The sequence below is a fragment of the Brassica rapa genome, chromosome A01 (genome assembly GCF_000309985.2).
Source record: "Brassica rapa cultivar Chiifu-401-42 chromosome A01, CAAS_Brap_v3.01, whole genome shotgun sequence".
Lineage (NCBI taxonomy): Eukaryota > Viridiplantae > Streptophyta > Magnoliopsida > Brassicales > Brassicaceae > Brassica > Brassica rapa.
In genome coordinates, this window is record NC_024795.2 from 20,813,037 (window position 1) to 20,829,233 (window position 16,197).

General features: G+C 31.5%; 2 protein-coding genes across 2 annotated transcripts; both read right to left on the minus strand.

The window, feature by feature from the left end:
• Positions 1 to 4,349: 4,349 nt before the first annotated feature.
• Positions 4,350 to 5,651, minus strand: LOC103833822. Its single transcript, XM_033276218.1, has 4 exons — positions 5,526 to 5,651; positions 4,967 to 5,326; positions 4,600 to 4,895; positions 4,350 to 4,509 (listed from the first exon to the last, which is right to left on the minus strand). Exons 1-4 carry the CDS (start codon positions 5,649 to 5,651, stop codon positions 4,404 to 4,406), a joined length of 888 nt encoding a protein of 295 aa, XP_033132109.1. The 3' UTR covers positions 4,350 to 4,403.
• A 699-nt stretch (positions 5,652 to 6,350) lies between these two features.
• On the minus strand, positions 6,351 to 7,036 carry LOC117126912 (B3 domain-containing protein At2g33720-like). The gene is made up of 2 exons (XM_033276222.1): positions 6,947 to 7,036; positions 6,351 to 6,704 (listed from the first exon to the last, which is right to left on the minus strand). The coding sequence occupies exons 1-2, from the start codon at positions 7,034 to 7,036 to the stop codon at positions 6,351 to 6,353; spliced, it is 444 nt and encodes a 147-aa protein (XP_033132113.1).
• Between the last annotated feature and the right edge of the window lie 9,161 nt (positions 7,037 to 16,197).

The window sequence follows — 16,197 nt, forward strand, 5'->3', positions numbered from 1 at the left end:
CGGATGAAATGGAATCTTCTATGAATGTGTTTACTTCTTCCATGGAATACAGGATTCTTTGTAAGAGCTATCGCAGATTTGTTATCCACACGTATTGTTACCTTCACGCAACCTGTTCCCATGATTTCACTAAGTAGCTCTTGCAACCATATCGCTTGTTTAGCTGCCTCCGTTGCTGCCATAAACTCTGCCTCGCAAGAAGATAAGGCCACAATTTCTTGTTTTTGTGAACACCATGTTATTGGACTTTCATCCAGGTAGAAGACATGGCCGGTTGTGCTTCGACCATCATCATCATCCACATTATGAGAGCTGTCGCTGTAGCCTACTACCTTGAGCTGCGTTGATCGAGAAAACACGAGACCAAGTGAACATGATCCTCGTAAGTATCTTAGTACCATCTTGAGAGCCGCTCCATGTGATTCCTTTGGTTCTTGCATGTATCTACTGAGAACCCCAACACTAAATGAAAGATCAGGGCGTGTATGCAATAGATATCGAAGGCATCCGATACTTCTACGATACTCTCTTTCATTGATGCTAGCTTCTTGCGGAGCTTTCGATAATCTGATGTTTATCTCCATTGGCACTTGAGCAAGGTTACACGCATGCATACTAGCTTCTTCAAGTACCTTCCGTGCGTACCTATCTTGGGTTAGAACAATGCCGTGTGCAAATTGGTGCACTTCAATCCCTAGATAGTATGTTAACATCCCTAGATCGCTCATCTCGAACTTGGTAGCCATCTCTCTTTTGAACTCGATAGTGCACTGAAGTGAAGCACCGGTCACCAACAGATCGTCTACATAGACGCATACTAACAACAAGCCTCGTGCATCTTCCTTCCGGTAAAGAGAGGCCTCCTTTGCGCACCGTGTGAAACCAAGATCTTTGAGAATCCTATTGAGCTTTACGTTCCATGCTCGTGGAGCCTGTCTCAATCCATATAAAGCCTTTTGTAGCTTATATACTTTATGTTCTTCTCCCTTTACTTCGAATCCTTCAGGTTGACCAACATAAACTTCTTCTTTTAATTCTCCATGTAAGAAGGCTGTTTTTACATCTAAGTGATGTATTTCCCAACCTTTAGATGCAGCAATAGCTATTACCAATCGGATGGTTTCAATGCGAGCCACCGGTGCAAAGACTTCCTCATAGTCAACTCCATGTCTTTGAACATAGCCTTTTGCTACCAAGCGTGCTTTGTATTTACTGATACTCCCATCGGCGTTTCTCTTGATCTTGAACACCCATTTTAAACCTATAGGTTTAAATCCTTTAGGTAACTCGACGAGTGTCCAAGTATTGTTTCTCTCTATCGATCGTATCTCTTCCTTACAAGCATCAACCCACACCTTTATCTCTCTCGCCTCGTTGAAATCCCATGGTTCATTGTTGATTACCATCAACAATTTTTCGCTTTCTAACTCGGCCAGAAGAATGTAATCATCTAAGTATGATGGCTTCGTGCTCACTCTAGTTGATCTCCTTAGTGGTTCGACATCATGTTGTATATCCTCTCCTTCTTCATGTTCACTCTCTTCCTCTTCATCATCACTTATCGTTTGGACCAAAGGTTCAGGCACCGAAGGTGTATCCTCGACGCTTCTTATATCAATATTGAATGAACCACTGCTGCTATCCTCTGTTTCTCCCATCGCATTCCAGTTCCACTCCTTCTCTTCATCAAATATAACATCCCGACTCACGACTATTCTTTTACTTGTAGGATCCAGCAGCCGATAGGCTTTAGACCCCGGCTCTGTTCCTAAGTGCACCAAGGTCCTGGAGCGGTCATCGAGCTTCTTTCTCCCAGCTGCTTCCGTTCTTGCGTAACATACACAACCAAAGATCCTAATATGACCAATGTTTGGCTTCCGACCTCTCAAGGCTTCATACGGCGTCTTGTCAACCAGAGATCGTGTTACGATCCTATTGATCAAGTAAGTAGCATGTCTCACTGCCTCTCCCCACATTGAATTTGGTAAACTCATATGTTTCAACATGCTTCTCGTCATCTCCATTAGTGTACGGTTGCGTCTTTCAACGACCCCGTTCTGCTGCGGTGAATATGGGGCCGTTAAGTGTTTATTGATTCCATGCTTGTCACAGAACGCCTCGAACTCGTGAGAATGAAACTCCCCACCTCTATCTGTTCTTAATGTTTTCAAGTTTGTTTTTGTTTCTTGTTCTGCAAGGTTTTTGAAGTTTTTGAATTTCTCAAGTGCTTCGCTCTTTTCTTTGAGCAGAACAGTCCACATATACCGAGTGTAGTCGTCTATCAAGACGAAGACATACCGTTTCTGGCCTGGTGTAGCAGGCGTAATGGGGCCGCAGAGATCTCCATGGACTAGCTCGAGAGGGTGTTTGGCTCTGTACGAGGTCGATTGTGGGAAGGATCGTCTTGTTTGCTTGCCCAGCAAGCATGAAACACAGGTTCCTTTCTCGACTGTGATTTTAGGTATGCCGTCAACTAACTCTTTATTGATCATGAGCTTCATCGTCTCTGTATTGACATGGCCCAAGCGAGCATGCCACTTTGTTGATTCTGATGAAGCTGTTAACTGCAAGTACTGAATGGTGGCGGCCTGTAGAACAACCTTATAGAGTCTATTTCTAGATCTCGTGCTCTCGATCATTAGTTGTCCTGAGCGGTCGAATAGCTTCAGCGTTTCATCCTTCATATTGACCTCACAGCCTGCTTCAGTGGCTTGCCCTAAGCTCACGATATTACTTCTCAAACCAGGGATATAGTACACATTATTTAAAAATTTCTTCTCTCCTCCCTTTAATCTGAAAAGAATAGATCCTCTTCCCTTAATGTCAATTCGTGAGTCGTCTCCGAACCGAACCTTCCCTGTAACTCCTTCATCAAGATCTTTGAAGAAGGATCGATTTCCACTCATATGATTGCTCGTCCCATTATCTAGATACCATAAGTTGATCATATCTTGTTCTGTTTCGAACAAACTCGGTTTGACCTTCTGTTCGTTAAGGTAAACCACTTCATGTACCATCAGGTTATCAGCTTCTTCTGTATCTTCGTCCTTTTTTTCAATAGTTTCCTGAAGCTTTAATAACCGGTCGGGACAATCGACCGCAAAGTGTCCAAGTTTTCCGCATCTAAAACACGTGATGTGAGCTGTTCCTCTCTCTTGTCCTTGTTTGTATGTATCTCTTTGTTGATAAAACCCACCAAATATTCCTCTACCGCGTCCTCTCCAGCCTGATCGGCCTCTTCCTCCTCGACCTCTTCCTCCGCCGTGCGAGTAATCTTGTTGAGAGTCGGAGTTTGCATACATCAGTTTTGCGGGATCTTCAGAATGTTCTTCTTCATCTTCACAGATCCTTTCTTCGTAAGCTTTTAGCCTACCAACAATGTCTTCGAAGCTTGTTGCATTCAGATCCAACACCTGTTCGAGGGATGCGACGATATGAATGTACTTTCTTCTTGGTAAACTCTTCAAAAATTTCTTGACAAGTTTGGGTTCTTCTATAATTTCTCCAAGAGAAGCAGATTTAGATGAAATCTCGGATAACTTGCCGACGAAGGTATCAATTGTATCTGCCTCCTTCATCTTAAGTCTATCGAATTCAGCCATCAACGTCTGTAATCGTGCTTCCCTAACTCTCTCAGCTCCAACGTGCCGTGCCTTGATTGCTTCCCAAACTGCTTTAGCCGTATCAAGATCTCCTACCTGAAGTGTTAACGCCTCGGGTATGGACTGGAATAGCAAAGCAACAGCCATATTGTTCTTCTCCTCGTGTTTGCTTCCGGGGTCTATGGTTTCCCATACCTTGTTGACCTTGAGGGCTATCTTCATACGCATTGCCCACACAGTGTAATTTGAAGAGCTTAACATGGGGAATTTGATCGAGGACGGACCTACTCCCTTCACGGGAATTTCTGTTTCGTCTTTAACATCAACCATCGTTCTCTGTCGTTAACTTTCAATTTGTTTGGCTCTGATACCAAATATAGAATTCAAGTATGAGATTTATAAAGAACGCTCTTTATTAATGTCTTAGAAAAATCACTCAAAAACTAAGACTCTCAATCACACAACTCGTGACTAATGCCATTACTCGACTTAGTCTTTATATAGAGACTTTATATTTCCTATTCCTAATAGTATCACACAATCTAATATGATCCTTATCTCTTAAGATCATAAACCAAATAGGAATAGGTAGCTTGACTCTCAAGCTTTCTCCAAGCTTATCTCAACAATAATAAACTGGAGGATACTGCATTATGGAATAGTAATAACATGATGCTAATGAAAACTGTTTGGTTTACAATTTGTTATGTCCCCAAAACTCCCTAATGAGTTCTTTTACCCAAAATATAGCAGTGAAATATCTATTTCATATGATTATAGGCTTATTTAGAAGTTTGAATGCTATTCTATTAAAAAATTTGAATTACAAATCCTCCCATTCATGTATCTTATCAATCTTCTCGCATCCCTCTGGATCATAGCTCGCATCTGCTGCTGATAACGCCACCTGTGGATATCAAAGCAAGATTCAAACATCAAACTGGTTTGAACAGAAACGTACTAGACTATGCGAGAGATAGAGAGAGTGATGCAAAACCTGTTAAAGAGCATTTTTCCTAGTACAATAAGTGTTACAACCCAAGAGAACTGTTGGACCAGTGTCATCTCTCTAACTAGCTTCTTGAGATCTTGAAACCAACCAACATTCTCAGTCTTTATGAGTGACTTCACCGCTGGTCCAAAACTTGATATGCTGCTTCCGTAACAAGCGGAAACATCAGCTGTTTGATCAACAGTGAAACCCACTGCTTCACAAAAGGATGTGCCATTAGTCCCCCACTTGAAAACTTTCACGCAGATGATACCATTGCTTGCTCCACACGGTACTATAACCTAACACATAAACAAGAACCAAATCACTCTCTCAAACTTTTGAGATTCTCAAAACACAACCGTTGTTTTACCTGATTACTAGCATCACTAGTACTAAAGTAGGCATCTGAGCAAGCCTCGAAGACTCTGTCACAGAAGGAGGCACAAATGCGGAGACGTTCTGATTGAACTCCAACATCTGGATGACAGATTGAACATTCCAAAAGATCATAGAAGTAGAAGCAATCTTTAGAAGCTTCTCCATGCGTAGCTAGGTTTTGGAGAGCTAATGAAGCAGACCAGCAAGTCTTGTCATGGGAGGCATTACACAGGTTTAGATCACCAGGCTTGGGAAGCTTTCCTTCTAACTCGTATGGTCGTCCCCTTTTAGAAATACATACTCCGTTCTCACTTGAGTTAACTAGTGCACCTGAATAACAACAACAACAACGCTCGAAGATTCAACAACACTTTTTGTATAAGATTTTCTTGCAATGTTTTGATTCTATATGAAATAGAGAGAACAAGTCTTGCCATTGCAACGAGATGTCCATCTTTTTTACTATGAAGATCTTTTAGTATGACATCGCAATTTCAAAAGAGGTTTCTTTGCAACATAACGAATCAAGATCGTAACTTTAATGAACAAACAAAGATGGTTTTGAACAGCATTAGTATTCGATACTCACCAGAAGAAGACGAGATCAAGAGATGAAGCAACAGGACTGAAGTAAGAAGCTGCTGAAACATCATCTTCTTCGTAGAGAATCCTCCCATCTTTCTCGACTGATCTCTACGCAGGGATATACAGTATTATCTCGAAGCGAAAGAGGAAGACGAGAGAGTGCAAGAATTACTCAATCTGGTTTCTTTTTTTTTTACAAATAGATTTACCCCTCTCTTCTCAGCTATATGTGTGTAGTAGGTAACACTTTCTCTTTTAGGAAATAAATAGAGCGCGCTACTTGAAACGATATTATGAACCAACGTGGGAATAGTACATTGACCGTTAAATCTCGTGGTTCACAATCTCGAGTTCTATATTGTTCGGTTTACTGAAAACCAATCCGGTTCATAACTAATACAATTGAGATGAACGAAAAAGAAACTCCTTAGAAGACACTGCAATATGAATGGTAATAACATGATGTTACTGATTGAATGAACAACTGAATTAACTAACTATATATATATATATTTTTTTTATTGATCAAACTACATATATATATATAAAGTTTTTAGTCAATTTAATTATTTATCACAACTGGGTTTAAATTAGAAACTAATAAAAAACGTGAATTTAACGCAAAACCCACACACATCTATAATATTTTAAATCTTAAAATAAAAAAGAAATCCTTGGAATCAATGGTCAACGCCTAATCATACGAAAGTGGAGCCTTGACGCATAAGTATTCCAAAAGAGTCCAATTAAATCGCCAGCTTCGAAGTTTCTTCTTATAACAAATTGCTCATTCAATTGCTAATGAACACATAGCTTCCACTTGAATGCCACTTTTTCAAAGTCAGCTGATGCAAAGACTCAGTATCGCTGTCGTACACTCTGATCCTCAACCCTCGATTATTTGCATCTTCGATCATTAGGCGCTCTTCATCCGTTAGGTAGTCCAGAATATGCGCAACCACATCATCCTTAGGTAGCATAAGGCGTGTTTGGTTGTTTCTCATGTCGCTCACTGTGAGATGTTTCTTGATTTCCCATATATCAGGGTTTATGGAGAGGGTTAACTCGGTACCTGGAGCCTTTTTGTCCCTTAAGTGCGCGAGACTAATTACTCCTTCGTTTCTTGTAGCAGAAGAAACCGAGTGCTGTTCGTTTCAAGAACGCGCTGCGTCAACCACGAACGATCAAAAATGTAAAGAAATTTTAATGACAGCTCAGCAACCAATTAAATTAGAGAGTTAGAAAAGGCAATCATTGGAAGCTGCGCACTTCTCGTATGAGGTGGGAGATGCTGTTATTTGCAGCGGCAATAGAATTACAGAAAAGAGGAGCAATGGAAGTCGCCGGCGGCAACTATACAACAACACACTGTTAAAATTTCTCTAACCTGTTTGTTAATTATTGGTTGCCGCCGCGATGCTGCGTTAGAGAAACGGACAGGCCTCATGCTTGCTCCCCCAACTTGTGTGTTCACCATCTTACTTTTGATACTCAGCGAGAATTAAACTAATGATAAAAATTGTATTTTATGTTCAGGTTTATATACACAAATCTCCAATCTCCTAATCTGTCAAGAGAGAGAGCAAAAATTTTAGGAAAATGATTTTTTTAATATAAAAATATAATTCAAATTCTTATTTTAAGCAGGAAAAGGATTTTATGGCCCTATTCTTTTCCTGATGGAAACAGAAATTGATACTCGCAATAAATATCTTAACGAATAAGCCGATTCCCTGTTATGAGTGTTGGGCTAATGGGCCGGTACGTTATGGGCCTCTAAGCCATAAATTAAGAAAATAACGTAACTCTAATTTTGGGATTGTAACATTAAAACATTGCTCGAAAACGTTTAATAAACCACTATCCAGTTAATCAATCTGAATAATTATTTAATCCCCATTAAAAGATTCAGGAATCATACGATATTTTTTCTCAAATAATTGTCTGAAAACAAGAGTTTAACTTCAACCAAAACTAGATAAGATCTGTGAAAAAAGAAATAATTGCCAAAAGAGAACAAAAAAATCAGGTTGTTGTCCCTTTAGTATAAAACCAATTTTGTCTAGTTTTTCTTCTTTTTATCCTTTGTATTTCTGAAAACTAATGAAATAAATAATTTTATGAATCAAAAAAATTATTAAAAATATAAACAATTAATAAAACATCCATATACACAAGCTGGTAATTTTCTTTTGTTCAAAAACTTGGTAAATAAGATTTTTAAAATACGTTCTACTAAAAGTAGAATGCGTCTTCTATGAAAAATGGTATAGTAGAAAACGATTTCTAAAATAAACACGTTCATCTACTTCTTTTAGAACGCTCATTTTACTATTTACTAAATTTCTAAAAAAGAGGAATGCACATTCTACTAATCGTAAAGGTATCCACTTTCCTTCCGAATGCATCTTCTACTTTTATAAAGTATTCTAAATTTCGGGGAATGTGTTTTCTACAATGTAATCTTACGTCTACTCAAAGTAGAAAGTGTATTCAGAATTTTTATCATTCTTCTAAACTTTTAGAAGTCGCCTTCTACGGATAAGAATACTTGATTTTTTTGCGAAAATTAATGAAATTTCAGTTAAGAAAATATTCTAAAAATCTCTTAGAAATATTTTAACTTTCTAAAACGTGTTATGGTCGATTTTACTTAAAAAAATTTAAAAAAAAGATTATTCCTTCTCTTCCTCATCAATCTATGGTTTTTCCATAGTTTTTCTTTTTGATTCTTCTCACAAATTCTTGTTCTCTATGATGCATTTCTATACCTCTTTTTTTTTTCGATTGCCTTTCAACTGTTTTTTACCTTTTTTCCATTAACTTTTTTTTAAAATTCAAATTAACTTTTAAATTATGTTTAATTAGATTAAATATAGGGTTAGTTTTGAGATTATGAGAAAAATTATACTATTGAGACAACTTTATGTTGGTTTTATACTAAGGGGACAACAATCTTGTTTTTTTGTTCTCTTTTAGCAATTTTCCCTAAATTGTATTGAGCAACAACAACGAGCAAGAAGAAATCAATACAAGAGTGTATAGATCTTCTAGTCTTCTTCCTCACCCTCGTATAAAAGAATAAGGAAGATATATTAACTGAATCAAGTTGTTAGATGTTTTTTTTGCTTGCGAGAAACGCTAGGCTAGATTTGATCAAATATATTACTAACGTTGTTAGAATATTCTGCCAAATGATTATATAAAGAAAAATGGGAAAACTGTTTTTTTAGAGCAAAAAAATAGTAACTATGTCCCTTTAGACTAATCTATATTTTGTGTCATATTTTCCTATAATACCCTTTAATATTTATGAAAATAATTTTAATAAATAGTTTTACAAACAAAAAAAATTTGGAAAAATAGTAACATTTGTTAAAATACCTATATGAACTTAATGGTATATTTTCCAGTTATAAAAAAGTTAAAATTATAAATTTCAGATTATGTTCTAAAAAAAAGTAGAAATGACATTCTACGAAGTAGAAAACGAAATCTACTTTTTTCATTGAATCTACAATGTTTAGAATACGTGATCTACGTAAATAGGAGTATTCTACAAAGATGTAGAATACACATTCCGCGCTTAACCTACCATTCTAAAATTCTTAGAAATCAAAATCTACACATTAATCTAATTCTAAAACATGTAGAAACCGACTTCTACAGATTTACTATAAATCTAAAACATGTAGAAATCAAATTCTAAACATTACTATAATTCTAAAAAACTGTAGAAATTGATTTCTACATATTAGTTGTATTCTACGGATAAGAAATCAGTTCCTAAAAATATGGAAACAAAATATTTGAGAATATTCACTTTTATATTTTTTTTAAAAATCGATTTTTTTAAAAAAAAAAAAACGAAAAAGAACAAAAAAAAGCGACAAAAAAAACCTTGGCAACCTTCTTCGCCGTCTTCTATATTCCATTGATTGTTCACAAAATTTTCACAAAATTTTCACATTATTTCTACCATGATTCATGTCTATGCTTCATGTGGTGTTTGGGAATTGGTTGTATCTTCAGGTTGGAGTTTTAATGTTGATAAAAAGAAAGGGGGAAGGTTACTTGCTTTGGAATTGAAGTCTTCTCTGGAAGAGTTACAGAAAAACGTTATAGAGGATTTTGGTTTTGAAGAAACGTTATTAATCTTCTTAACCTGAGGTTCCAATCCCTCACCGTATAAACGATTAGGCAACTCCAACTCCATACCTGAAAATTGAAAACAATACAACATATTTCTATTAATAACAAAAACCTAAAATTCCTAAATCTATCCCAAAAATATGATTTAAGCCATGATTGTGTACAAAATTTTCTCTAATCATCACCTTAACACATGATTGAAGCCTAAATATCTTAACTAACTAAAAAAATGTACCTTTTACCTTTCTATTTTCAAACTCTAAAAAGAAGTGGAGATAGAGTTTCATACCTTTGCAGAACGAACTAAAGAGTGATAGATTCGTAAAAAGCTCATGAAATCGTATGAGTTAGGTCAAATAATCGTCCAAATCAGAGAATTGAGTGAGTTAGGGTTAATGAACTTTGGGTGAGAATTTGATTTTCTCCCCCTTTGTTCGTGAATGGGAAATTATGGGTTTCGTCCCAGAGAAATCGAGCTTAAAGAGTTGAAATCATGCTTGGTCGGTTCAAATCAAGTGGGAATCAACCCGGATATAATCATACAAAACCAAAAAAATCGATTTGGGATTCTTTCCTGGGCACGGGATCGATCGATCTATCTTTACAGATCGGTCGATCTGTAAGGAATCGATCTTCGCCGATCGAGTGAAATGGACCAGGTCAATCAGTATATATTTCGCGTTTTTTTGTTCTGAATAATGATCGGGATCGATCGATCCACTGTAACTTGTAAAGCGAGATCGATCGATCCCGCTTGTCGAACTCATTATTTATCTTTTTAAAAAAAATTACAATTTTAAGGGCATTACTGCCATTTTCGAAAAAATTAGTCTAATCTCTACTAATAAAAGGGAGCTTTTGAGGCTCCATAGGGCGTCCACATCAGCGGAAAAAAATTATCCCGAAAGATGACACGTGGCATAAAATATAGTTTTACATTTTAATATTAATTATTTTCGAAAATTGTAAAAAATATGTAAACATACAGCATTAAAAAATGGAAGCGTCCACATCAGCGGAAAAAATTTATCCCGAAAGATGACACATGGCATAAAATATAGTTTTACATTTTAATATTAATTATTTTCTACTAATAAAAGGGAGCTTTTGAGGCTCCATAGGGCGTCCACATCAGCGGAAAAAAATTATCCCGAAAGATGACACGTGGCATAAAATATAGTTTTACATTTTAATATTAATTATTTTCGAAAATTGTAAAAAATATGTAAACATACAGCATTAAAAAATGGAAGCGTCCACATCAGCGGAAAAAATTTATCCCGAAAGATGACACATGGCATAAAATATAGTTTTACATTTTAATATTAATTATTTTCGAAAATTGTAAAAAATATGTAAACATACAGCATTAAAAAATGGAAAAACTACATTAAACATATGTAAGATTACTATTTTTCACTTAAAAAAAAGACGGCTTATTTCCATAATGCAACATTACCGTTTTATAAAAAAAAACAAAAAACATTATATATAATTTCGAAAATAATAAATATAAGTAAAACATACAACATAAAAATGGAAATACTACATTAAACATAAATATGTTTGACTTCTCTACTAATAAAAGAGAGCTTTTGAGGCTCCATAGGGCGTCCACATCAGCGGAAAAAATTTATCCCGAAAGATGACACGTGGTATAAAATATAATTTTACATTTTAATATTAATTATTTTAGAAAATTGTAAAAAATATGTAAACATACAGCATTAAAAAATGGAAAAACTACATTAAACATATGTAAGATTACTATTTTTCACTTAAAAAAAAAGACGGCTTATCTCCATAATGTAACATTACCGTTTTATAAAAAAAAAACAAAAAACATTATATATAATTTCGAAAATAATAAATATAAGTAAAACATACAACATAAAAATGGAAATACTACATTAAACATAAATATGTTTGACTATTTGTCCAAGTTCTTCTATTAAACACTGCCGTTTTACATTAAAAATAGAAAAATACGTAAAGATTTAAACATCTATCTTAAAATATAAAATATAGACATTAACTAAATAATAAAAGGGAGCTTTTGAGGCTCCATAGGGCGTCCACATCAGCGGAAAAAAATTATCCCGAAAGATGACACGTGGCATAAAATATAGTTTTACATTTTAATATTAATTATTTTCGAAAATTGTAAAAAATATGTAAACATACAGCATTAAAAAATGGAAGCGTCCACATCAGCGGAAAAAATTTATCCCGAAAGATGACACATGGCATAAAATATAGTTTTACATTTTAATATTAATTATTTTCTACTAATAAAAGGGAGCTTTTGAGGCTCCATAGGGCGTCCACATCAGCGGAAAAAAATTATCCCGAAAGATGACACGTGGCATAAAATATAGTTTTACATTTTAATATTAATTATTTTCGAAAATTGTAAAAAATATGTAAACATACAGCATTAAAAAATGGAAGCGTCCACATCAGCGGAAAAAATTTATCCCGAAAGATGACACATGGCATAAAATATAGTTTTACATTTTAATATTAATTATTTTCGAAAATTGTAAAAAATATGTAAACATACAGCATTAAAAAATGGAAAAAACTACATTAAACATATGTAAGATTACTATTTTTCACTTAAAAAAAAGACGGCTTATTTCCATAATGCAACATTACCGTTTTATAAAAAAAAACAAAAAACATTATATATAATTTCGAAAATAATAAATATAAGTAAAACATACAACATAAAAATGGAAATACTACATTAAACATAAATATGTTTGACTTCTCTACTAATAAAAGAGAGCTTTTGAGGCTCCATAGGGCGTCCACATCAGCGGAAAAAATTTATCCCGAAAGATGACACGTGGTATAAAATATAATTTTACATTTTAATATTAATTATTTTAGAAAATTGTAAAAAATATGTAAACATACAGCATTAAAAAATGGAAAAACTACATTAAACATATGTAAGATTACTATTTTTCACTTAAAAAAAAAGACGGCTTATCTCCATAATGTAACATTACCGTTTTATAAAAAAAAAACAAAAAACATTATATATAATTTCGAAAATAATAAATATAAGTAAAACATACAACATAAAAATGGAAATACTACATTAAACATAAATATGTTTGACTATTTGTCCAAGTTCTTCTATTAAACACTGCCGTTTTACATTAAAAATAGAAAAATACGTAAAGATTTAAACATCTATCTTAAAATATAAAATATAGACATTAACTAAATATAAAGTATAAAAAAGAGAAATACTCAATATATAAAAAATAAATAATAAGTAAATATTATAAATATATAAATATATGAATTATATATACAATACTAAGTAAATGCACAATTTTTTAAAAATGGAAAGAGTATATTAAATATTAAACATATATCTTAAAATGTAAAATATAGATATTAAGTAAATAGAAAATATAAGAAAAAGAAATACACAACTTAAAAACAATGGAAAAAGTATATTAAGATTTAAACATCTATCTTAAAATGTAAAATATAGATATTACGCAAATAGAAAGTATAAGAAAAGGAAATACACAATTTAAGAAAATAGAAAAAGTACATTAGTATTTAAACATCTATCTTAAAATGTAAATCAATCTTAAAATATAAAATTATTAGTAAATAGAAAGTATAAGAAATAAAAATACACAATATAAAGAAAAATAAATAATAAGTAAATATATAATATAATCTCGAAAGATGACACATGGCATTAAAATATAGTTTTACATTTTAATATTACTTATTTTCGAAAATTATAAAAAATATGTAAACATACAGCATAAAAAAAATGTAAAAACTACATTAAACATATGTAAAATTACTATTTTTCACTTAAAAAAAGACGGCTTATCTCCATAATGTAACATTACCGTTTTATAAAAAAACAAAAAACATTATATATAATTTTGAAAATAATAAATATATGTAAAACATACAACATAAAAATGGAAATACTACATTAAACATATGTAAGATTACCATTTTACATTTTTATTTTTAGAAAATAATATGTAAACATACAACATAAAAAATGAAAAAACTACATTAAACATATGTAAGATTACTATTTTTCACTAAAAAAAGACGGCTTATCTCCATAATGTAACATTACTATTTTGTAAAAAAACAATTATATATAATTTCGAAAATAATAAATAATATGTAAACATACAACATAAAAAATGGAAATACTACATTAAACATATGTAAAATTACCATTTTACATTTAAAAATAACAATAATATGTAAACATACAACATAAAAAAATGGAAAAACTACATTAAACATGTGTAAGATTACCATTGTTCATTAAGAAAACGGGTTATCTTCATAATGTAACATTAGAATTTTATTAAAAAAAGAAAAAAAAACATAAATATAACTATTTGACTATTTGTCCAAGTTCTTCTATTAAAAATTGCCGTTTTACATTAAAAATAGAAAAATACGTAAAGATTTAAACATCTATCTTAAAATATAAAATATATACATTAACTAAATATAAAGTATAAGAAAGAGAAATACTCAATATATAGAAAAATAAATAATAAGTAAATATTATAAATATATAAATATACGAATTATATATACAATAATAAGTAAATGCACAATTATTAAAAAATGAAAAGAGTATATTAAATATTAAACATCTATCTTAAAATGTAAAATATAGATATTAAGTAAATAGAAAGTATTAGAAAAGGAAATACACAATTTAAAAAAATGGAAAAAATACATTAGTATTTAAACATCTATCTTAAAATGTAAATCAATCTTAAAATATAAAATTATTAGTAAATAGAAAGTATAAGAAATAGAAATACACAATATAAAGAAAAATAAATAATAAGTAAATATATAATACAAGTGAATACCAAATTTAAAAAATGGGAAATTACATTAAGATTTAAAAATATATATTAAAATTTAAAATATAGATATTACGTAAATAGAAAGTATAACAAATGGAAATATACAATTTAAAAAATGGAAAACATACATTAAGATTTAAACATCTATCTAAAAATGTAAAATATAGATATTAAGTAAATTAAAAGTACAAGAAATGGAAATACGTATACATGAAAATAAATAATAAGTAAATAATGTAAATGTATAATATATGAATTATATATGTAATAATAAGTAAATACACTATTTTTTTAAAAATGGAAAAAGTTCATCAAGCATTAAACATCTATCTTAAAATGTAAAATATATAATATAAGTAAATACACAATTTAAAAAATGGAAAAAGTGCATTAATATTTAAATATCTATTTAAAAATATAAAATTTAGATATTACGTAAATAAAAATATAAGAAATGTAAATAAACATTTTAAAAAATGGAAAAAGTACATTAAGATTTAAGCATCTATCTTAAAATGTACTTTTATCTTTAAATGGTAGTAAATTATATAAAAATGGAAATACCACATTAAACAAAAAAAAAATGTATAATTTTACATCAAAAAAGTCCCTATAAAACTCATTATTCCATCCACATCAACCTCACACTATTAAGCAAAATTTCAAAGCACTTGAGCAAAAAAATGGTTTCACTATCAACTCTTGCCGTCCCAGAAACCTTTAATGACATTGAATGAGATTTTTTTATAACAACAAACTTTTTGTTAGGTGGATTCATTGTTGGGAAACCCGCAACTTCCAAAAGCCAAACTTATTCATGGGAATTGAATTGCTTTTCATAGACTCAAAGGTATTCTTACAAATTTAAATTAATCTAATCTATAATTTTATTGTTAATATTCATACTAACTCTTTCATGATCAAACCATTTCAGTTGATAACCATTCAAGCGTTTATCCTGAAACACTTCCTTCCTCGCCGAATCAGGTATTGGTTCATATTGGTTTAGTATTGTTTTTGGTTTACTAACCGGTTTAAGATGGTCTTATTGTAAATATAATTTAAGTTGGTTTAGCATATATTATGTTTAAAATAACTTAAATTAAATAATAATAATATTATGCTTAAAATATAATTTTAGAGAGTTTTCAAATATAGTTTACAGAACATTATAGGTGATGAATTTAATTTATTAAATTCGTTTATTACTTAAAACTAAGTTTTTTAAAAAACATACTGAGTTATAAATATCAATGATGGATTGGTGAGTATAACATGAAGACAAAAATATAAATATCTGATTTTCAAGATAAGAAATTCAGCTTTTATTCAGATACTCAATATATAATATCTTAAATTATGTTTTAAAAAATATACATAATTTATATATATAGATTAATCTTCCAAACTTAAACTATTATATTATATATGAATAATGTTTTTAAATAAAAATAATTTCTGATTTAAAATAAAAATAAAAACAACAAATGTTTATTTACAAATAATGGATGTAATTTACATTATACTATCATTTAACAAGTATTAGATACGTTTTGATATATCATTATTTTCTATTCCCAGAAAACAATAAATT